The sequence below is a fragment of the Melanaphis sacchari genome, unplaced genomic scaffold, assembly GCF_002803265.2.
Source record: "Melanaphis sacchari strain LSU unplaced genomic scaffold, SCAv2.0 Contig63_pilon_pilon, whole genome shotgun sequence".
NCBI lineage: Eukaryota > Metazoa > Arthropoda > Insecta > Hemiptera > Aphididae > Melanaphis > Melanaphis sacchari.
The window spans coordinates 185,772-212,543 of NW_020271454.1; the positions used below are offsets into that span (position 1 = coordinate 185,772).

The 26,772-nt window shown below is 25.5% G+C and overlaps 1 protein-coding gene across 1 annotated transcript; it reads left to right on the top strand.

Moving 5' to 3' along the window:
• The first annotated feature begins 125 nt into the window (after positions 1-125).
• LOC112600331 lies at positions 126-26,466 on the top strand. The gene is made up of 2 exons (XM_025347528.1): positions 126-366; positions 25,507-26,466. The coding sequence occupies exons 1-2, from the start codon at positions 318-320 to the stop codon at positions 26,118-26,120; spliced, it is 663 nt and encodes a 220-aa protein (XP_025203313.1). The 5' UTR covers positions 126-317; the 3' UTR covers positions 26,121-26,466.
• Positions 26,467-26,772: the final 306 nt, after the last annotated feature.

The following is a 26,772-nucleotide window of genomic DNA, read 5'->3' on the forward strand; positions in this document are numbered from 1 at the left end:
CTCGCCCCACAGTAGTTTTAATGGCTAGATTGACGGAGGACTCGTTGGACACGAAATGTATATAAGATGAAAACCTCGAAGACGTATATTATCGTTTCCTCCATTAGTGGTTTGACGGTCAGAGCACACCAATGTCGCTTTGTTGTTCCCAATTTCTTTTAAGACGCGCTCGCAAATACAATGCGCGTATAGTTACATAGTTACATCGCAGTTAGTCGTATACTGATTGGCATAAGTACCTGCCCAAAACGTAGTGTGGTGCATATGACTGCTGATGTTTAGTTTCCTCCGGCAATTCTGCAGAACGATTTCCAAACATGAAACGATCGTACGCGTTATGCGCAGTCTTTGTCCCAATCACTGCGGGTGAGTGAAGTCATATAGATATTATATTATTATACTCAAAGGTGGCTGAGAAGTTTACAGCTCCCCTCCTCCATCCGTAAGTCGTATTTATTTTTATAGTTAATAACCATCGTCAATATATTCTACATTACATTATTAGTTATTATATACTGTAATAATATTATAATGTCCTGAACATAAAGTTTTAATTGGTTACTTATTAATTTAAATTTAACGTCTTTATTTTACATTGTTCTGTATTTTTACTTTTTTTTTTTTTTGTTGATATTTTATTCTTTGCCGATTAAAACTTTTTACATATATTTCATAAGTAACTATTTAATTTTTATTTTATAGGTAAATATTTCATAGTTCTATATGCACATCGCATTTAATTAAAAATATTTTATAGTTGAAAGATTTATTTATTTCACTATGTATACGTATAATATATTTCCAATTAAAATTATACATTTTTAAATTACGAGTCTTATGTGAACTTATAAATAATTTCATATTACTTTTTTTAAGATAATTATTTCAATATTAATTCGAATGTTTGATTTAAATTATTTTAACTATATAACTAAAAAAATATATTTTTTTCTTTACTCATATATAAGCCATTATGCATTATTATAAACAAATACTTGTATTTAATTTATAATTCTAAAAAAGCTTTCTATTATTTTGTTTTTTCATATTGAAATAATGCAAATCAGAAAGATAAAATATATTTATATAAATTTATTTTCATTTGCCATGTAAATAAATGTATATAAAACATTCGATTTCGTATAAGAAAAATAAATATTCAAAAATATACAACAAGTAATTAATTGTAATATTTTTTTAAATAAAAACCGGGAAAGTAACTCAGCAGTAGGTCTTTGATGTTTGATGTTCTTTATACTTCTTTTCGTTCTTTTTTTATATGGCACTATTAAATAAAAAAAATGTATTTCTTATATTTTACAAAACATATTTGAAATAATTTAAATATACAATTTTAAATAATATAATTTGTTTTTATGTATAAACAAAATATAAAAATATTTTAAAATTATTTTAAAAATTGAAAAAGCTTTTAATAAGAATTAATATTTAACGTTTCCAAGTAAATAATCACTATTTAAAAAAAAAAAATTAAATAGCTTCAACTTTTGCAACTGTTAAAAATGAATTGAACGCCTACATATTTATATAATGCAGAATTAGTAAAATTTAAAGTTCACAAAAATAATATTATGTTACTAGTTGTGACGCATAATTTAATTCATTGTTTGTTAAGTTAAAAGTAAAATTAATACCATGAAACTTAATTTAGTGAAAACTGTCTAATGCAGAATAACATGGGACCAACTGAAAATTTCGCTTTAAGCAATATCCGGTTTATTGAATAAAACAGTAAAATTCCGGATTATCAATTCGTATCAATTTTTCATACAACAAAATTAATTTATAACATTTATAATTTTTATTTTTTAAGTTATTCATCAATAATTATAGACTAGGATCCGTTTTATTAAGGTTATTAATGTCTATATAAAACTATAGGAACATGCCGGGCCCAGAGATAAATTCCGTATTGGATAATTTTTTGTTTCATTCAGGGTCCGCATTACACAGTTTTCACTGTATTTACAATTATTCGCTTATAACTTTTCTTTATAATCAACGGAATATATTAATACATAGAAACATTGCCACTTTTATACGTTTCACAAATCGCTTTATCACACTCATTTAACATAGTATGATAGCAATTTGAACGTTTTTTAAAACGTTATAAAGAAAAATTATTTAAAAAATTAAAAGAAAAAGAAAAAAAAATCTTATTAAAATATGTAAATTAAAAAAATACTTACAAATGACGTTATTAAAAATAATATTTGCACTTTTTTTTTTTTTACAATAAACCTAGAACTCTTGTATATATTATTTCTCTAATGAATATTTTAATTTTATTAATTTTTGTAGGTATGATCAATTTAAAAATGAACAACTTCTGTTAACAATATAATAGTTAATATTTTATTGTTCTTTTTTTTTTTATTATTAAATAATATACTTATTAGAGTATTTCTATAATTCAACTAAATAAATCTTATTTTTATGTTCAATTTAATTGATGTTTACAATGTTGTTTTTATTTTTAACGCATACAAAATAAAACGATTAAATAACGTTAAAAATGCTATAACGTTTAATACCCAAAAACGTAAAAACTATGTGTATATTGTACATTTTTATAATTTCAGTTTTGTATAAGACAAAAACTACAGTGTTTGTTTAAACAAAGACAATAGTTGCAATAACATAAAATAGTAGCTGCATCTGACTCAGAAAATTCTAATTTAGTTCGAATACAATTTTACAGACAATGGTATTAGTTGCGTAAATATTTGTTGTCGTGGGTACAAAATCTACTAAGTTTTTATATCGTATGATATATATATATATATTACAGGAAATGTAGAATAAGAGTAATGTACATATTGGTTGGTAGATAATTTTGTCCTGTAAAGGTAATTAGAACGAAGAATAGAAATAAATTAATTATATGCAATATTTTGTATTAAATTTATTATTAGTATCTAATAATTGTATAATATTGATAGAAAAAATATATGTTAACTATAATAATATTATATTAATTATTTATATTCTGAATATTTTAAAACAGTAGATAATTAACTATATTAATTTTAAAACAATTATAATAATAAATGATGATAGTAATTATGCATTTAATGTTGATAATACCTTCAATGCCATGCTAAATAAATAAATAAATAAATTGTTATTTATTATTATTATATAAGCGTTATTTAAAATCTTATCATTAACTATTTATTTATTGGTAATACTATACCTGATTTACTAAAATGGCACTTAGAATTGAAAAATCTATCTTTTTTTTGCACACTTGCATTTGTTTGTTTTGCAAGGTGCATACTAGTGGCACAGCCATCTGCATTTGAAGAATTTTTAGATAATAATGATTATTATTATGAATTATAATATTTTAATGTATTTACAATGTTTGTAATGTAAGTAATGTAATACAATTTAGTAAAATCAATTGTCATTGTTTTAAAATACTCGAAATAATATAATAAAATATTAAATTTTTTCCATCATTATGGTTAATAATAAATTTAATAGAAAATATTACACGAAAATTAATTCGTTTGTATTCGTAATCCAAATTGCCTAGATAGTAGATAACGTATACATTACCCTTAAGATATTATATAGGTACATATATTATTAACTACATTAAATGTGTATTTATAAAAATATTATTTTAGTTACATTGTAAATAAATAACAGGTTATAAAATAATAATCAGATAGATAAACGTTCGGATTGCAGAAACAATACTTAAATTAAATAAATAAATAAATAATTCAATAACTCTCATTTTAACTTATTAATATGTAGGTATTAATATCTATAATAGCAAATACCAAAAAAATGTATTAATATTATTCATATTTTAACATTCAAGTCGTTATAGATTCAACAAAAGAATCTTTATTTAGGTTCAAAATAACACGGAATAGAAAATGTTTAAAACAGATAACAATCAGAATTCAGCCAGTATTTCGAACTTAAAAATAAATTGTAAAAAATACTCATTCAAGGGTAACTTATACATACGCCGTCAGCGTAATAACTAATACGACAAAATGGGTCCTTAGTAAATAAACTTTTTCGTAGGATGTACAAACTATTGTGAAATAACACTAGATACACGTCATGTTGATTTTAAAATTTGAAATAAAGACTGATTACACTGTTCTGCCAAAGTGAATGGCAGTAACTTAAATTTTTTTAAAAATAACGTTTTTGCAAAATATTGTTTATTAATCAGTAACATTTTAAGTTCGCGTTCGCATACCTTGTACCGTCGTAAAAATACTCATGTATAGTACACCTATCACCTATGTATATAAATATTTAAACAGAGCAATAAAACCGACAGATAATAATTATCATAACATAATTTTAGTTATAATTCGGTTTACCGTAAATAACAAACGGCTATATGTATTTAATTCGCATCTGGGTGATATTTCAGCATTTGTTTAATGTTTACACTATATTCTTTCTTGAAATAAATAATGAAAATAAACACATGGTTAACATTCGGTAAACATTAAGTTATTGTTATTTGATGTATAATCATAATTCATAATGAAATCGTTTCGAAAAACGAACCACCACGCCCCGTCCTCCGAATAACGCTGCACCAGCACATGCTGCTTACACGTTTTATCTTAAATCTGGCCATCATTTTAATACGCGTTGAATAAAATATAAATATTTTAAACATAATCTCATAATAGTATTGTTTACAAATATAGTCTAAATAAATGACACCATCATATCGGACTTTGACACAATAATAACAATAATGTCGCATTCCAAGGTGCGACTCGTCAACATATCATAAGACTAGACATTACATTAGACTTTTTTATTTAAAATATTATATTTATAATAAAAATCATTTAAAAATGATTGATAAAACTTTCGAATCTTTTTAATGTATCCATAGTGTCTAAAAAATTAAAATATAGAAAGATAATAATATATGATAAATTATAAAACAATAAAACATATACCTTCACTAAAATTTATAATTTTTTAATGGTCTTAAAAGGATGTTTCATCTGTATTATTACTATTTTACAAATACATAATAAAGCAAATATATACGTTTAATAGTTTTTATTTAGCTGCTATTTACCCTTGTTAGTTTAATTATTAGAATGAATTTAAATATTTAAGGTAATTTAACTTGAAGATAAAAATATATTATAGTGTTTGATGGAAGTGTTTTTATTTTGATATTTTAATTTTCAAGTGTGTTATATATTATATTCAAAACATTAAAACATTATAAAAAATCTTCCTAACTCGCTTGAAAATTAAAATATCAAAAATACTTTAAATTTCTATAAATGTACTTGTAAAAATGTTTATGTTTACATTTCTACTAATTATTATAATAATATACTTATAATATGTAACTAATGGCAACCATTTAAATAAACGAAAAAATATTCGATTTTCGTGAACCAAAACCAAATTCATGTATGGGGTTACTATAATTCACCCGATAATCGTTGTCAAAATAAGCTATAGGTCTACCGAGTCTCAAAGAACCTATTGATACAACTTTTATGGAAAATAGTTCAATTGTTTTTAAGTCTATATAGAGTACAAATTAATTAAAATAATTTGTTTTTATGAACATATAGATTTACCCAAGTTCTAAATACCCTAAACTACAATTATTGATGGAATAATAATTAAATTCAACTTGACGACTTAAAATTAATATCGGCGCAAAAACAATTTAATTGGTCCACTGCTATTATATTATACAGATCATAGATATTTTAGTTTGTATGACTAATCAGTATTTTATTATCGAAGTATAAAGTGAATAATTGAAGTAATTCTCTAGCCAGCTTTCTAATACATTCCTAGTGAACTTTTGCTACACGAGCGGCCTCTTATAAGCTAGGTTGACCCATGGTGCTAAAATCATGGGATCTAATTATCAGAAATTAAGTGTCTAATTATCAGCAGAAAAGCATTTTCAAACTTTAATAATTTATGATATAATTATAAGATATAATTCTATAATTCATGTTAATTATTAATAATTTATTAAAAAATACATTGAATTTAATTAAAGTGATGAATTGTAATGCTATTATAGCGTATATAATATTTTTCTCCATTAGATTTTAAACAAAGCAATTATGAATGTATTGGTTTTACAAATATGTAAGGATGTTTTTTTTTTATTTGATAAGATTTTTATAGTAGAAAAAGTGCTTACATTTTTAATTTAAATGATATATTTTTTAGCAGGAAAGTGAATTCACTTAGTACTTTAGAGGATTAAAAGTAAAAAGTTCACAGTAGTTAGTTTTCTTTATAATTATTATTGGAAAAAAAAAAGAAATTTTTACACAATCCTGCAGTTTTTGGTAAAATTTCTTTTCCTATTTTATTGTAATTTAAAAATGAGTAACCATAGGTACTTGAAATTTGACTTTTTTAAACTATGTATTTATGAAAATTTGACATTTTGTGTTAATTGTTTTTTAGTTGAAAAAATTTAAATTTTTTTAAAGAACAAGGAATATTTGTCGTCGTTAAAAAGAAGCGCACAAAGTAAAAAATATTTTGTTTTATAACGTCTCAAAATTATGTAAGACAAATATTTTCATAAACGTTTATTTGTAGTAGTTGAATAACGAGTCTCCTACATAAAATGGATCATCTGTTAATATTGCTGTCGGTATTACGAAATGTTTATAATTATTTAGCGCTTAGTCAATCATACCTTTCTATAAATATATTATACATAATATATATGTGCTTATTATGTATACTGTATACAAGTATTATAAGTTCTAAACTTCAAAGCCAGCCAGCGTGTAATTCACGTATACGTTGAAATTATATATATAGTTGCGGTTCCTTGAGTTTATATTATATATATATTTTAATTGTAACCGCTATACATACTCCGTATATACACGTAGGTAGATATCTCGTTTAATACCAGCACTTTATCCGCGCATAACGGCCATATAATTATTTTATTATAATTCGTTATAAACATAAATTAATTTTAAAACGTGGCGTTTACTTGCATTATAATATTATACAACGATGGCTGAACGTTTGTCAAGTTTGTCGAGCTTCGTTTTGCGCCATTTATTGCGGTCTCGACAGACAGCGAAAAAATTATTCGTTCGGGAAAATATAATATATTATATTGTATATATAAGTACTTATAATAGCAGGTATAATATGGACATGATAAAATCGTTCTGAAACTAGATTATTTAACATCCGACAGTACTAAGCCATAGACCGAGAGATCCTGGTAAATATTAAGAGGAGGGAAGTCCCAAAGTTCTCATTATACCAATTCACTGATACAGAAATTCTATACAGTATTCATATTAATTACCTAGCAATTATTTTAATAAATATCGATAGTATTTAATTGATTCATTATTAAGTATAATGTTATTATTTTAAGATAATGTTTGTTTTCTTTAGTGAATTTTATTTGTGTTATTATTTTATTGGAATAATAGTGAATAAGCTCTCTGACAAGCCTCGACAATCTATGTATTAGTCACTTATGTTTGGTTTAATAAATTTTGATATTTTCGAGTTGGACGTAAAATATTATTTTGATAGGGTCCGATAAAATATTTGAGCGGGTTAAGCCAAGAAAGCGGAGGCTCTGATGTCAAACTATATTATGTACGTCTTACCGAAAGTGGACTATATAATTATTATCTAATTTAACAATTAATAATTGTTTACACTATTTATATTAATTTTAATAATAATATAATTATTGTATTCTATTATATTAACACTACAGCAAATGCTGTAAACGCAATACGCATAATAATTAACGACTAAAGGTTTGATGATGATTGTAACAAAGATATTATTTCTTTGGCATTTTTGGTACACATTAATTATTGACCAAACAAATGCAATGTACATGTGTAAACATATTTATCTACAATGATTCATTTATTTACTGTTAAAAGATTAAGAAAACATTCAATTTAAATCTTAATGGTAAAATAAACATAAAATGTAAATAATTATCGGCTGATGAAATATTATGTCTGTCTAAAGGCGTCAAATCATTCCATTATTTCCACTATTATGCCATCGGATTGAGGTCAAATGTTTATTTTTCATTTGTTCTACAGAATGTGTAAAAATAAACAATATATAACAACCAATGTTATATTTTCGAAATTTATCGATAGTTTTTATTAATATCAATTTCATTATATTCTTTTGTATAACGCATCACATAATCGACATAAAATAAAGCGAAAATTCGTCTTCGATAAAAAGAAAAACACTACACACATACATACAAGCGCGCTAACTATACAATATCCTTCACGCGACAAGAATTTGCAGCTTTGGGACGTAAAAAAAAATCGTTAAACTTAAGCTTTATAATTTATAGTATATTAGTATTGAGTGAATTCGCGTACCAACAGTATAAAATATAATATATGATGTTGTATATTTAGTTTTACCGTGAATTAATCACGAGTGAATTTATGGCGATTTATAAATATATAAAATATAAAATATATAAAACGCGTATAAAAACGTTTAAATTTACTACGCTCAAAAGATGTCATCATTCTCATTTCTCGACTCGTACCATTCGTAAATAGATAACGTAATAACGACAGCAATGATACAATAATAATGACGATTTGAAGGTGCATTTTTTTTTTTAAATAAAATAATATACCAGCTACTGTTTAAGCACTCGTATACGTATCAAAAAACTATTCTAGACGGGAAATTGTTTTATAAGTATTGCGTGTCGATTTCATGCATTATTATAGCGTTTCGATTCAACGTATTACGTCTCAAACTAACGCCCTATCGTTTTGATTGTCTTCATGTCCTATCTGTGGCCTTGATGACCAATTCTACGATATTATCCTTCTATGTTGGATATACTGGATGATCCATTTAATATATACCACTCATTATTTCAAAAACTTCCAACGTTTTACGTAATATTTTTACTTCTTATTTTTTTATGATAACAGGTATTTAGATGAATGGAGTGTAGTTGTACAAGGATATCCCGTAAAATGTTAGTTATCCTCTCATCTAAACCTTTAATATTTATAATATTATTGTACAACTTCTTCTAATTTAATGTTTATAAATCGAAATATTTCTATCATTCCTAATAGTATTCTGCTTTAGTAAATGAAATGAAAAATGTATATTATTGTCATTCAAAAGAGTAAAAACTTAACAAAAAAAAAACAATAATACAATTTATTTCCCAAAAATGTTATTATGTAACGATTTAAAATTATGTAAAATAAATATTTTCAAATACGTTGTTAAGTTTTTTTTAGAATTTTAAGTGTCTATACTCTATAATGTTAAATGACACTACGTAGGTTGTTTCATGAAAATTATAATTGACATTAAATCGTTTTCTGAAGCTCGAAACTTTTGCTCAGCTCTACGTTATCACTTATTAGTTATTGCAGTAATACAGGTACAATTGTTAGTAAAAGTCGGTTCGATTCGTTGATTTACTTCGTTTATTACTTTTAATTTATTAATTTACAATATAATTATAGAATAATAAAATAAATTATATAATAATATACAATCTGTATGTTACTACTCCATATTGATCAACCAAGACTAGACTAAGCTTTTGTTAATATATTTAAAATAATTTTAGGTAAAATATATTAATCAGAAAGTAGTTTATATTAGCTATAAATGTTAAAAGTTTAGATGAATGTAGTGGATCAATATTTTACTGGGTACTTCTGTACGAATCCACTTCTCTCGTTTATAAATGCATGTTTTTACAAAAAAAGAAAAAGAAAAAAAATAATTATGGCGATAAAAAATTAAAATGAATAGTAGGTACATTTTTTTTTTTTTTTTTTGGAAAGTATTGCTATTAAATGACTTAAAATTATGTAAAAAAGAATATTTTTAAAAAATAATAATTTTTGAAATCTTTAGTGTTTGACGTTAAATGGCGATCACATGGTATATATACCATTGTTTGATATACCTACGCCTATATTACTAATGTACACATGTCTTACTGCTAATGTATACATTAGCTAATTATTCGGACTTTAGTCACGAAAAATAATACAATTGTAAAATTGTGTAGGTATAACATACATTTTCACCGGCTAAAATAGTTTTAGTCAATAATGGGCTAATACTGCTAATAGGTATAATATATGATTTACATTGTTATTAGGCATATCGCATATGCATATAACGTATTTTATAACATTAAATATCATATAGGCATTATAAAATAGTTACATAATACTAAGGATTAGGATTTTTATAATGATCAATGAATAATATAACATTTATTTTAGTTTTTAAGCGGAGCAAAAATATGCACGAAAACCAAAAAAAAGAAATTAAAGAAAAAAAGAAACTTTATTATGTAAAACTATAGTATCTGTATTTGACATAATCGATTTTATTTATTTAGTACAATTTAAAAGCGAATAACCGTAGATACTTAAAGTTTTTACCTAACATTTTCTATACGTACCAAAATAATTTTGACTCTCTTTGAGCTACTCGTTGACATTTTCCACTTTCAATTGGTTTTAAATTTTTTTTTTTTTACAATTATTGATAAAAAAAAAAAAATTGTTTGTATTAACATTTGAAGTTTAAATTTTTACAATATTACGAAAATTTGCAAATCATTTTTTTTTTTTTTTTTTGAAGATGTATACAGTTTTTAATTTATATAGCTAAGGATTAACAATTTATTAAAAAATTTCTCATAAATAATTCTTATTATAACCAAAAAATCATAAAAATATTTTCACATCGTTTTCTTTGCAGATATTTTATGTTAAAATTTGGATAAAATAAAACATTTAAACAAAGAATAACGGTTTTTGTTATTTTATGGTAATTTAAAAATATTATTTGTGGGTACGCATAATATTTGACATTTTTAATATATATCATTAGTGTCATTAGTGTAATGATTCATTACATTTTATACGCCCGTTAATATTTTCAAATGTAACATTTTTGGCAATAATTAATTAAATTTATCATAATATAATATAATTAATTTATACACACTAATTGCATTCAGCGTTTCCAATTCAAAACCTTCCGAGCTATAACCAAAACGCATTCTTTTACGTTTCAAATTAATCTTAACACAATAATCTTGCCGTTGCTCCTATTTTTGATGTAACTTAAACATATTACGATGAAGGATTTATAATAAACAATCTAAATCATAGAAATCCTTAAATCAAAGGACATACGTCACAGCAAATATATCTGATAATCCCCGAAAAGGTTGAAAAAGCTATGGTTTCGAGGCTTGCTAACTTTTAATACCCTAAACTTTATATTAATAACATTGTAATTGAATAATCACTTTAATGATTTCATTATTTTAATTAAGTTTAATTTAAATATACAATTTTTTTTTTTCATTCAAATATTCACTCACAAAAGATTATATTTCATATTGTATCACTTTTTTTTATTATTATATATTTATTTTATATTATATTTTTTGTTTTTATATGAAACAGATTATGGCTTATATTATAAAGTAAAAAATAAACATCTAAACTTAACTTAAATTTTTTACATTTTATTTCATTATTATATTATTATCTGTATTACATATTATTAATTTGAACATATATGTATGTTGAACTACTATGACATTTTGAGTAAAAAGTTAAATTTTTTCTCTTGAATATTTTCGTCTGTCGGTGGTATATTTAAAAATACATAATTTATTAATACAAATACAATATTTCCCCATACATACAACCTCCACGTCTTAATTGGTAAATATATAAGAGATAATTTTAAATTTTTACTTTGGCAATTCTGAAGAGGTTAATTAGCTAATTTTGGACTTCGGCCGTAACACGTAATATTATATTGACGAATTTAATATACATAATATATGAATATTATATTCATTTATTATATTTAGTTTATACATACATTACACATTTACACGTATATTTATATCTAATGCAATTTTAAACTTGTATTTTATATTTGGTCAAAATATTCCAAATAAATGTGATAAAAATCTATACAGTTTATCGAAATATTTCCGGTTGAGTTGTAGGACAATGGCGAATAATATGACTTGAACAGTACTGTACACAGGGTTATTTACCTATCGCGTTAATCCATATTCCTTTTAATTAAGAACCCCCTTTTCTAGTGTAAACTATTTAGTAGATATATATATATATATATATATTATAATATTTTAATGTAATGTACTTATTTCAAAATTCGAACGATTAGTTTATCAGTTATTAAAATGTTTTATACTAAACATAATAGTCCTTAAAATAATATCATAAAAATATAAAATAAAAATAATATTGAATCAAGTATTTATTATACTCTAATTGTAACAAACTATAGAATACGTGGATAGATTAGTATTACCTAATTATTAAAATTTTCAAATCACCAACATAGCTCTATATATCTTCCGAACCCATTGTCACAGACTTTCATATATTATCCTTTATACATAAAATTTAGAGGTAGGTAGGTACTAAATTTAAAAAAAAAACTGTTTTTTTTTTTTCTAACTTATTGTTTAAATTTTGAGTTTGATGCGTTTACATTTTCAAAAAAAAATATCTGCTGAATAATTTTTAGTAAAAAAGAAGGGTTCTCATTTAAAAAATAAATAAGTACATTCCACGGTCACACTTTAAGTATCTTTGAAAGTTCCAAAAATCAGATTTTGAATAATTGCATTGTTGAAGAAAAAACGAGTGATACTTGATGAGTCACTAAGTATATAATATTATATTTATGACGGCGAAAACGAAACATAGGTAGTGCGTTTATATTATTACTTATTATTTGTGTTTGGACTTAAACTATCATTCATTGTTGCAGTTGTATTCGCGTTTTTGGAACGTCGACGGCATCTATGTACCTAATAATAACCCGTGGCGAATAACCACCATCTATTTATATAATGTATAATTTAAGCAATATATACAGGGTGATTCACCAGACATCCTCGTCCACATCTTTTATTCTTTAGCATCAAATAAATATTTATTCAAATTCAGACATTTTAAATTTTTAAGTATACCTACTTAAAGGCCATATTGTCTAAACTATAATATTTTGATAGATACACTTAGTTATGCCATTAAAATATGCTTCCTGTATAACAATACAAAATTCTTTTTAAAGGCATCATTTGTTACTGTAAATTGATACGTTGCAGCTGATTAAAAATAATTAATGCATATTGTATAAATCAAAATTTTATCTATTAGTTTATGAACTATTGAGCGTAAGTAGCTATTTTTAGTATATATATACCATGTAAATAAACGGTAAATTTTGTAATAATAAGTTAATATGTTATGTGTGTTTATCTGTAATAGTATGTTAAGTGAGGGTTATATGATGATTTGATTAATATAGTAAAATAATATATATATTTATGTATCTAAACGTTTTACGATATTTTTTAAAAACTGTCTTAGTGTAATAAGTACATAACTAAAAATTACATCTATTTTTTATTTTATGTAAAATCATTATAGTAAAGAAATAATTATTTTTATATTAAATTTAACATTTCAGAAACTACACATTTGAATGTCGATTTTGAAAAGAAAAACCATTTAAAAAAAAAAGTTCGTTGAAATACCTCTTTAATATAATATAATAAATAACAAACAACAACAACATAATAAATCTAAGTAATTGAAAATTTGCAGGTTTTAATATTCGAATAATATTGCTTGTAAATTCCGAAAAATCAGAATTTGAATAAATGTTTCAATAATAACTGAAGAAAAAAATGAGGTCGAGTATGTTTGACGAATCATTCTGTACACGTGTTTATTAAATTATTCAATGTAGTGGCATAAGTGATTTACTTATGATATGTAGTAAATACGTATACCTGTATAATACTTATGCGACCTTTTAAATTGTATTTCCTTTCAGTGTTCAGCCACGAGCAAAGAAATCCGTTCAAATTAAAATGGTAAAAAACAATTTTTATACATATAAAAAAATATACATAAATATATATCGGACTCAATAAATATAATATATTCATATACATCCCATCTGCAGTCCGCTAAGAGAAAGATTTTTCTCTTATAATATTAAGTACATAGGCGAAACTAGACACTTTTATTAGGGTAGGCCAAATGAAAAATATAAAAAAACTTTTATTAACAACTTTATATAGTAATTTTGTTTAATGTATATATATGTATACAATTTAAATATTTAATAATAAATAAAAAATTGTAATAATTGATACATTTTTAATAATAGACGGCGGTTTAATGGTTTATGGTACCAATTTTTTAAATTCTTCATTGACGTTTATTAATAATATAAACAAATTATAATTTATTTATTTATTACTTTTACTATTTAAATTATTATTTTTAAAATGTCCGTGGTTATAAAATGTTAAAAAAAATACATTTAATACATGCATTTTTTAATGAAATGTTTTATTTCTATAAGTAGTTTTAAAATTATTCCGAATTGTTTATTTAAACTTTGACAAATTACACATACTGCTTGTCCTGTATCACGTGTCGAATATTAAATAAAAATGACGAAAATATTGAATTTTTCAATAAAATTATATGAACATACAAGCGATAAAAAGAAACGATTATGATGGTTTTTTTTTTTGTATCCAAAAAAATAACCGCTGACGAAAATAATATTAAACAAAATTAATTCCTAGTTTAGTCACACACGGTCTTTTTGACAGGTTTGTGACTTAAATGATACCTATAAATTCAACAAACAATAGATAATTGTTTTAAATAGCATTAAATGATGACTTGACTTAGACATTTAAGATATTAAAGTACACGAAATAATGTAAATTACTTATAATGAATAATTTTTAAGATTAGAAATGCCCAGTTATTTAGCAGCGATACGACTAACGAAGGTTTATAATAAATAAATAATTTGGTGATGTATACTAATGTGTATAATAATAATAATATGGTATTATATTTTAAATAATAATTAAAATATATGAAATATGACTTATTCTCTATTCTTCTCTCTATAAAAAAAATATATATATATTTTAATAAATAATATCCTATCCATAATTTTTTAATATCAAATATAAGAATCTTGTGAATAATCGCTGTCACCGATCAATGATAAAAATATGAATTTATAATAAAAGAAATAATATGAAAATATTAAAGTACGTATAATCGACAATAATTTTTTACGAATATATTACCACGTAACAAACATTTCTGACATTGTTGCAATGTTGCATAATAATTAAGTATTACTTGCTTTAATATAAAAATAAACGTCAAATGTTTAAATTATACAAAAACTAATAGAACCGATTATTCGAGTACATAGAATAGGTATACTATACGACTCCATATTTCCATAATCAATTTTGAAAATAAATTTTATCATTATATGTTCGTTGTGTAGTGTATACAACTGAATTTGAAAAATTATATCAAGTCCATATATTCGTGTACTTCTAATAAGTAATAAGTACGAGTGGTACAATAATCGTGCAGTAAGTACGTAACATTTAAACGAAAATTTTCACAAATTTTAGATGCGAAAAATAAATTTTTTAATTATAAATAAATACATTATTAGGCATTTAAAAAAAAAAAAAATCACTTTATTATGTTATATTATAATCTTTATTTGTACCTATATACTTTTTTATATTATAATATTATATAAAACGTTCAAATGTATACGTTTACATCTATAAATATAAAACATATTATTTATAATGCCTAAATAATTATAAAAATATATAATATATATATATTTTTAGTCAGTATTAGGTCAGGCCATGGCCTGACTGACTTGACCCATAGTTTCACCTATATGATTAAGAAGATACCTTTATTACACAACGCCAATCTTGTTTTAGATAAAGTCATAATGAAAATTTCTAGTTTACCGTGATTACATCTACTTGATTAAAAATGCTTTCTCTACATTTTTCATTTAATAATGAATTTATTCAAATTTTGATTTTTGGTATTTTTTAATACACTATACGAACATATTTTAAAATTCTTGAGCTTTTTTTATACCTACTGGGAGTATCGTGAATGATGAAAACTTTTCTTTTTCAAATTAGAATCCTTTTATTAAATATAAATTTTCTATTGGATGGTTTTTGTCTTACTCCTAAAATAGTTAGAAAAATCCCAAGAATCCGAAAATACTGTCTAACTTTAATTTAATATTTAAAAAATCAGATTTTTAAAAATTGAACCATTGAAGAAAAAAGGGGTGCGCGTTATCGGTGAATCATCCTGTATATAAACTTGTGTACGATCAAAATTATACAATAAACCTATGTAATAAATAATAATATATATATTATATGCACGTCGCAATCGCGTGAAAAAGGCGAGATTTTAGTGATTTCAAAGTTACATATATAATTATTAGGTTGATAAAGTAATAAATTACCTATATTATAATACGATGTAAAATTTTTAAGTTGTTCCGGGAAAAATAATTGTTCGATTGAAATGGATATGGTTTTTAATGACACATTATATTTTTCTTGAAATTAACATAATAATATAATAGTCTCAACATCGCATTTTTGGAGTTATAATAATTATTACGAATTAGGGAGGTGATAAACTTATTATACTCGATACGTTTATGTGAAACCAAAAATTGAATATCAGAAACACTGCAATATTCTGTAAAGAACTGTTTTAAATTTAAATTTTTTTTCAAAATATTCTAATTCTAAAAGTTTCTAGCTTGTATTGGTTTATCGTAATAATATGAACCGTTTTATTATACAATTTATTGCGGATTAATTAAGAATTGTATAAAAGTAATATGATGTACCTTTAAATACATAAATACATTTTTAATTTTACATATTTATTTTTCCCGTAGTTATCAACAAGCAAGGTTATGATGGATATGCTAAAAATTTTATATCTCTATAAATAATTATTATAAAAAGGTGATTAATAGTTTTCAAAAAAAAATTGCAAAAATTTAAAATAGCATTAATTCAGTATTATACTTCCAATGAACATTGAGTATAAATCACGTGTAAGTACGCGATTATATAATGTACACTAAACGTGTATGATAATATAATAAAATGTCTGCGTATACCTTTTCTTCAGACTTCACTCATAACAATATCCAATATTCATTTATCAATTCTTGCACTGCGCTGATACACAAGCAGTTAGATTTTTAATAACGAGGGTTTGGAGACACGGGCTAGGTGATGCGATGACTTTGTTAATGAACTTATTAGTGGTTATCGGTTACCTTTATTTTTTTAATTGCCTTTAATCTTCGTTTATTTTATACATCACTAATTCTCCTCAATCATTTATCGTCTATAACAAATCATTTTAATTATAAACTATATCAAGTACTGAAATAAATACCTATCAAGTATCAACTATGTGTTGTTATGTCGTATTTTCGATATTTGAAAAGTTTAGATATTTGACTATTTTTATTTTTTTTAAAGGAATAAGTTCGTTAAAAAATGAACGACCTCATTAAATCGTTCGTAAAATTATTCGCTAAGAAATAAATTACAATATACTATCTACAAGAATGAGACCATTCACTTATATTTTTAATACTTTGGGAATATAAATTAAGCTCATAAAAACACCTCCTAAGTAAATTAATTCAAACTTTACTATTGAAACAAAAAAAAAAAAAAAAAAAAAAAATGGTTAATATTTAAAAGTCGAATTATATTATTTCTATTAAATATACTATACCGTAGGTATTGATAATTATGTACACAAATTTAGCGTGCCAGTCTTTATAGTCTTTATAAAGAATCAACTGAAGGGGGAAAGGGATTCGAGTTTACAACACACGAGTATCCCCGTGTAATTACACCACTGCATTAATAAAGTGCGGGGACACGTATTATAGCCACGTTTGTTATTTAATTCGCAATAGTAACCAGACGCCTAATAGGTATCACGAAGAATCATAACAGATATTTTAATAATAAGTGACCGCGGTTATGCCCGGTTAGATGTAGAATATGTAATTGTTTTTAAATTATAATGGATTGGGTCTAAAGCTTGACAAAATTATGGTAGGAATTTGATTCTAACGATTCTGAAACGATTTGAATTTATCGGCCTATTTTATTTCTTTTATTAAATGCTAACTAGTAAACGTAATTTTAAATAGGCTTAAGCATTGATTTAAATTAATATCTATTGCAGGAACAGAATATTTTATTTCTGGAATGAAAGAACATTCGTGTGTACGAAATGGTTCAAATATGCTGGCGGTGCTGGAGAGTGGAGACAATCACACGCAAAATTATCGTTAGCTACTCAATACTCGTATAAAACTATCAGCCGTTTTATAGATACGCGATCACGCTCGTAATTATAATTGCCTAACGACTACTCCCTAAAGAAAAAAAAAGCTACACTTTCAACATCCTTAACCTATTTATATTTGTAATAAACAATTTAATTAGACCACGGTAAAACGATTTGTTATAACTTATAACATTTAAATAAAAATTAAACAGTAACCTCTTACTATCCCAAAACAAAAACAAAAAAAACGTCGAATAAATATAGGTAACCGCTTTGTTGTGCAGTAGGTGTCAAGTGTATCTCGCCATTAAGTAGGCATTGTAATGAATGGGTTAGATTTTAATTCAATGATAGATCATTGTACCTATACGACAAAGAAGTATAAAGATTCTGAGCGAAAACGGCGTAACTTTTTGGTAACCCCAATGTCACCAAAACAATTGTTTTAATAATAATAATATTAAAGTCTCAACAAAAGTTTGTCACCCCTTACGATTATATTAAAAACTACTTTTAGTTTTCAATTTTTACGTCCTAAAAGTAACAGTTAGATCCAATTTGCTTCAGAATTCCCTTTGAAGTTGTTTATCAGAACATTTTTTTTCCTAGAAAAAGTGTCTTTAGACATAAATACAAAAACACACTAACACAACTTAAAAAATTGAAAATTTCCAGTAAATTTAAAACTTAAAAAATTAGTATTTATATAAATTAATAATTAAAAGGAAATATGAGGGAAAATATCCTTGGCGAATCACCTTGTATACTTACATTTATTGGTCTAAGATTTAAATACCAAAAATGTGTACTTGTAAATTTTATTATTCTATTTTATTATCTATATAATTAAACTGTTAGATTAAAAAATATGTTTTTAAAATAATGTCAATTTATGTACGTACGTGTGTGGTGAGAGCTTTAGATATGGAGAGAAGGCTTGGCCAATTTTCTCTCTTTCTATCCGTCATTGCAGGATAAGTTAGGTAACGTACGATACTTTTGACACTTTTCTTATTGTCTCTGCCTCCATGCACGGTATTGTTATAATAAAAAAACAAGCACATTGTTGTTATATCGTTGCTCTGCCATAGCTCTAATACGACTCTCAGAAATTACACATTAAATAATATACATTGTGTGGCGTTATGGTCATGCTAAAATAATATATTATTTTATTTTAGGCCATAAAATTCGTAGACGCAACGCGTTTATGATGATACTTGAATCGAAAGTTTTATTATTTTACGCGGCGCCTTAAAAACGACGTTACTATAATATTTTTGTTTTTCGTCTCTAAAACATAATACTCATATTAATATCATTCGAGCATTAAACGTAACAAGGCATGTCTAAGCCTTAAATAGATTGATTATCGATATTGCAATTGTTTTTGTCTTTCACTCAATATGATAAAATTTACCTAATTTACGTCAAAACTAAGAGATTATGATCGATTTGATGTAGCAATGAACATCATAAAAACAGATTTTAAATCAGCGTAAAGTGTGTAGTATACATGGCAGATCATTTTAGCCACATTTTTCGATTTAATGAAAAAATTGTTTTTTAAATGAAAAATTTACTTTTCAAACTTTCAAATTTTTGGTGATTATAAAGAGTGAAATTATGAACAGTATGACTTTTAATTTCGTGAATTGTAATTCACGCTTAATAAAAATCTATTTATATAATCATTATAATCGCTTTATTACTACAATTATCACACCTATACTGGTAGACGAAATCTAGATTGGTAGTTTTTACTTTTTTTATACGTATGAAAGAAATAGACAAATATTATCGATGCCCAATATCAGGGTTTGATGCTAAAAGCATTTTAAAATAACACATCCTACATAGTGCAAATGAAATAATTCTACGATACTTGGCTCGCCAGGTTATTTATATATTGCTATATTTAAGACTCAATATAGCTGCAAATCAAATTGTTTTATAATACCTATACCTACAATTAACATAATATTGAATTTTTCAAATTTTACTCGACTATATTTATTCGTTTAAACTTCGAATACAAAGTTTAGTACTGTTGAATAATATAAAAATAGAATAGTATTTTACATTAAATTCAATATTTTTTTTATAATTATTTATTGATTTGTTAAACATTAAATATAAATTATTCTGATGAGGTTATGGTAATACAAATATTATGACTTAAAGTGTGATGAACTGATGTGATTCTGAAAATTAAGCGATAATAAATCAATCGTAAGAAAATATTATTAGAACTTTGTAGCAAATCGTATTAACATTTATAACATTTTATGTTTTATGATTTGAGTGATTTGACGTTAAATAACTCATATTATCCATAAAATAATAATCTCAACGATATCACCATTCATCAACCAAATATATGGCTTATCCGCACAATTTAAAATGTTTTAAACAATTTTTTCATACTTACCTAACCACGCAACCATCTCGTATTTAATAAAGATGATGATATCATCAATGTTCATAACAATTATAACATTCACTTAGCCATCGTAATTATACAATTCATAAAATGAAGCATTCAAATTATTCACAACTCTTAATGCATGCATTCGTACTGAATAAAATTTGAATAACAACTACATGTTTTAATTGCGAATGGCGCAATTTGTATAAAACTGCAAAGGTTAGCGTAAATTCTGGTGTGCTCGTAATCAGTAGATTGCCTTTAAGAATAATATTGTATTCTCACTATTTTTCGCTTGAGTCATCTCCATGATTATTATGGCGATTCGAGCGTACATCGTGCGACTTTTTAACTATACAAGTATCGAGTTCCTAAATTATTTATTTTTAAATTTACACGATAAAGAAAAAGTAGATTTATCGCTTTAATATATGTAATATTTTATAGCTAAATAACACGTAGGCTTCACTCGTGTCTCGTGATAACAAAATAAAAAAATCGTTAAATTATTAAAATGTACAAACAAAATATTGCCACATCGAAATGTCTGTGTATCCTCCCTTCCACTAAGCTGGCCAAATATGGTGAAAAAAAGCAGTGTAACACTTGAGGAGGAGGGAACAATTGTTTGAAAACAATTGTTAAATTGTATTCAAAAGTTTCGTTAGTAAAAAAAAAATAAAATAAAAACAAAATACAATATAATATACTTTTCCCTCCCATCCTCAAACTTAAAATTGTAAAACAGAGACCCGCAAAGACACTGGGAATAATGTGTAAGGACTTTAAAATTTGTAGCACTTAAACGCCTTGAATATTTAAATCAAATGTTTTATGAGTTTTGAATATTAATTTGACTACTAATTTAACTAATTTTCGATTTATTTTTTTTTTTTTTTTTTTTAATATCGTACCGATTTATGAACAACAAAAAACAAATTATAACAATTCAAGGACTTTTTTGTAATATTATTCATTATGACATTTTAATTATGTTACTTCGAGCGAAATTAGAATATTTCTTTTCGTACGCGGTATTTGTTGTTTTATCCTTCTCCCTTCACCACTCCAATAATCTTACTAGATTTCTTCCAATACGATGGGCAAACGATGAACGAAACGGCAAAGCCATGTGTAAAATTGCTGAGTATCTTCTATGTAATAATAATATGTTATGGTTAGGTATAAAAATTGATCATTATTGCGAATATGTGTGTACAGCCTGTGGCTGTGATGTCGTATAATCCAATTTCAGCAGGTTGCATAGTATTATAATAACATTCATAACATTATATCGTTAAACCGTAAACATGCGTTGCCTGAGCTGTATGCGAGTTCACAGTTCGAAATAACGCAACAGACAATGCTCGTATAGCCATCGTTTGTTATAAATAAATAAAATATTTATGATAAAAATATTATTTGATATGCGGTTAACAGACAATGTCATGTCCAAAAATCACAACTTTTCAATAGGAATTTACGAAAGTACGAAATCTCTTTGTTAATCGATAAAATATTATACGAATATTTTAGTATTTATAGACAGTGATAAATAATTGCATTTGTTTAAAAAAAAAATACGTAAGCATATGCCTTTTTAACGTATAATAGAAGTAGGTAAAACCATACGATAAAATTAAAAACAACCTTCGCTATTTTTAAACACTATTTGTTTGACCATTTATTATGAAAGTTACCGTAAGTGGTTTGTATACTTTAAAAATATTGTTTTTGGATATTACTTGAAGCATTTTTCCGAAAAAAAAAAATGTGTGTATTTTACATCATAACTTTAACAAGAGTAGACCAATCAAAATTATCCGGTGCTACAACTGCGCTTAACATAAGCATAATATGATGTGCACACATACACACATATATTAACCTTCTAAGCCAAAATAAAAAAGTCAAATAAAAAAATATAAAATTCAGTTTATTTAGGTGAATTTTTCGATGTGGTAGGTCTGAAATAAAAACAATGTTTAAACAATCAAGACACCATAAATTGTAAAAATGTACAGTTATTAAGAAAAAAAATGCCATAAAATAATAACTATACTAAGCAAAAATATGGTATATAGAAACTGTTGTATTTTTGCTTAGTCTGTAAAAATATTTACAAATATACTTAAATTATACACAATAATTTATAAGTTATAATTATTGTAATTAAATAAAACACTTAGATATTCACAGTATTTTAGATAATCTAACATGTTTCTATAATTTCTATAAATACTAAGAAACTATGAATGAATGTAAAAATTAAGGTACTATTGTTTTTATTAAAAAAGTCATTGTATTTTTTAGTAAATTAAAATATTATATCATATACTATAAGATATAGAAAATGTAATATTAGTATTATATTCAAACTTTTTAAATAGATGATCTGATGATATTTATATAAAATAAAACTTTCAAATGTCAATAAATAGCTCTAAAAGAGTCAAAATATTTTGAAATATTTTATCATGTACAGAAAATGATAATATAAGCATTTAATGAAATTACTCGCAGTATCTTCGGCAATAAATACAATTTATTTGTTTTCTAGTGACATCAAAAAAATAAAATCGATTTTTTTAAATACTGGTTTTGCGTAAAACAAGATGTTTTTTCTTAGAAATTTCAAAACATAGGTAGATAGGTATATCACAAAAAACAACAAATTAACAATGAATTGATACTTGATAACAATATGGTAAAGTTTGTACGAGTAAGTGACAATGAAAATTGTGTATAAATGTTTAATTAAATAGTTTAATGTAATATGGAATATTATTACGTAATTGTTGAAGTATAGCCGCAGTTATTAATTTATTTAACGCATTCATCTATTAAAACATCAATTGGTATTAGGATTTTTTTTTTTTTTGATCTAAAGCACATGAGGTAACACTATTTTAATAATTAATTATTTGTTACTTGTGACGACTATAATATGCGCAATATAGTTTCTTTGTTTAAATAATATATATTTATGTATAATATGACGTGATCCTATTGTAAAATAAAAATGTTATTATTTTGATAGTTTAATTAGTTACGTATTTTATTTTTAACAGTATAAAATTGCATGCAGCCGTTAAAAAGTAATAATTAAAAAATGGCTTTAAATGAGAATAAGGGTTACGAGAGCCCACTAATGGTCTGGTGTTTAGATGAATATTTTATCTGGGCTTATGTGTACGGTACAGTTATTCTTCTTAATGCCATAACCGAATTTCCCGTAAAGAATAATTTACCAAGCATGTTCAGTGTTCACTCACAATTTATATTTAAATAATTTTTTATTAAAATAGCAGGTAGTATATTTTCAAAAGCCATATTAAAAAAAAAAAGAAAAAAGTTTCTTTATACCCGTGTAACCTGTGTCACGTGTTAACATTTTTTTTTCCAAAAAATAAGCACCTTGTTTGCTGTAAATTTTAGAAAAATAAAAGTGAATAATATTTTGGCGCATCTAAATCAAAATTTTGACAGGAAATTACTTTAGTATAGTCATTAAACTTGATACAATGCTACATATAAAATAGACATTGTATTTGGTCTAGTACTTACCGACTATTTAGAAAATATTGTAAATAATATATAATAATAATTAATACAATTTTTTAATCGTTATAAACGCCGTTTCACATAACATCTTCTAAACCCATAATTATATGGTCTATTACCTTTAGTATTTGAAGTTTGATAATTCAAAACTACCCGATTGACTTTTGACTAATATATATTATCTATAGTTAAAATATTTATGTAAGTATAAGTATTATATTTTTGATGTTATCTCATTAACAACTTAAAATAAATACTAACGGTTCTATCGTTTGTAAAAAAAAAAGTTTATATTATCATAAGACATTTCTTAAGCGAGTGGCATAAAAAAAATTAGATTATTTAAAAATATAATCCTAATATCCTATTATAATATAGGCAGATACTAAAAAATTTTAAAAGTCATAATTTGTATAAATTAATCATATCAATAATGAAAAACGAGGGCGAGCGTACATAACGATGAATTATTGCTATTTAATTTTTAAAGATTTATATTCTTTATTCGCATATACGCATGAACTATTACATACGTAATAATATGTACCTACTAACTTAATGACTGATTAAAAATATAATAAACTATTTGCATTAAAAATATTAAATAGATGGTTGATATTTCTCTCTTCGGTAGTATATTTGATAAAATTTAAAACAGTATTTTTTAATTCTGAATACGCCATTGATCAACCTATATACCTATTACCCATACGTGTATAGTATACACTGTATACGGTACACGCGTATTTTACGTAATCATTCAGTACAAATCGTTTATACGATTAATGACACCAGGTAATTTAATGGCATAAAAATTATTAAAAACTCATATTATTCATATATACTATTTTGTATCTGTTAGATTAGGTTACACTCGTGTAGTGTGATCATACGGACGCAATGATACATTTTTTATAAGAAAAATGTATATACGTAACGAACACTGTTGTAACGTAACTGTTTAATAAAAAATTGAAAACAAAATAGTTAAAACGCGACTCTTACGCGATAATTTCGGTTTTTATGGCAATCGGTTAGCGTGACCTATTTTTCCTGGTCCCCCGAACGTCACTTTATAAATGACATTTAAACATAATATAATATATACCTACCGTATAATGTAGTGTTTTCATGGTAAAAAATGTGCTGACGGAGAATAATTTTCCTTTTTCTCAGGACTCGTACTGTTATGGCCAGTGGATGACGTGTTTACCGCCGACGCCGATACCACCACCGTCTCCTCGGCCGTGGCAAGCGCCTCGTCGGCCATCGCCACTGCGTCCTCGGCAATCGCCACCGCCTCGTCGGCCATCGCCACTGCGTCTTCGGCCATCGCCACCGCCTCCTCGGCCGTCGTCGCTGACCCGTCGTCCGCCGCGGTGGACGCGATCGCTTGCGACAACGATACCGCCGACCTATGTAACACCGCGGCTACCGTCACTTCCACGACTTCCGCCAGAAGTGGAAACGACGACGATTGTAGCACGGTTGCAGCGTCCGCACTGAGGCTAGGACACGGTGCGGAAGAGTCGCCGACTGCTGCACGAGTCAACGACGACCGCGGACGAATCGACCGAAATCTCGACGTGGATGATTCTCGTCGCCGTGTCGACGATTATGGCCGAGTCGTCGTCCGACCCAGGACCGTCGGCTTGAAAACGATCGAGCGAATCATACTGACAGCCGTGAGCATGTTTTTCGAAAAACTGGAGTTGGCCGTTTTCATGTCGCTGTACAAAATTAAAGTCCTTTACACCACGTTGATATCGCCGGTGTTGCATAGTTTTTAGCTTTTACGTTATTCGTCCCTTTTGGATCATTATCACGATAACGTATTGTGCGACGATAACACAAAGTACAAACTCGTTGTAATCGTGTATTTTCGTCGCATTTAAAATCACTGGTCTATCATAATATACTTACGCATTATTCTTGAAAAATATTTATAAAAAAAAAAAACAAAAACCGTTTCGTGACATGTAATTATCTACGTTTCATCGATCAGCCGTATAAAAACTACTGCACATATCATGCACATAATTATTTTATTATTATTATTATTATTATACTGTGTTATATTTACGGCTGTAGGAAGGAACACGTATGTACGCCCATGTGATAATAAAAACAACTGCTGTTGCGAATATTATATAATACCGTGTGTGTGCACCACTAATATTAATATAAGTATTATTATAATAATCATTATTATTGAACGTTCAATTTTTATTTTTATATCATTCATGTCAACCTATTTTCAATTTTGTTCTTATGATAATTACAAGTAGGTATATATATGTGTTACATTATTTATAAACGTATATTGGAAAACCGTAGCGAACGACTTGCGCCTCGGGGAAAAACTATTATATACCTATAGTACACTGCAGTAAGCATGTCAATAACGGTAAATATCAAAAATATCAACTGAACCAAAAATAT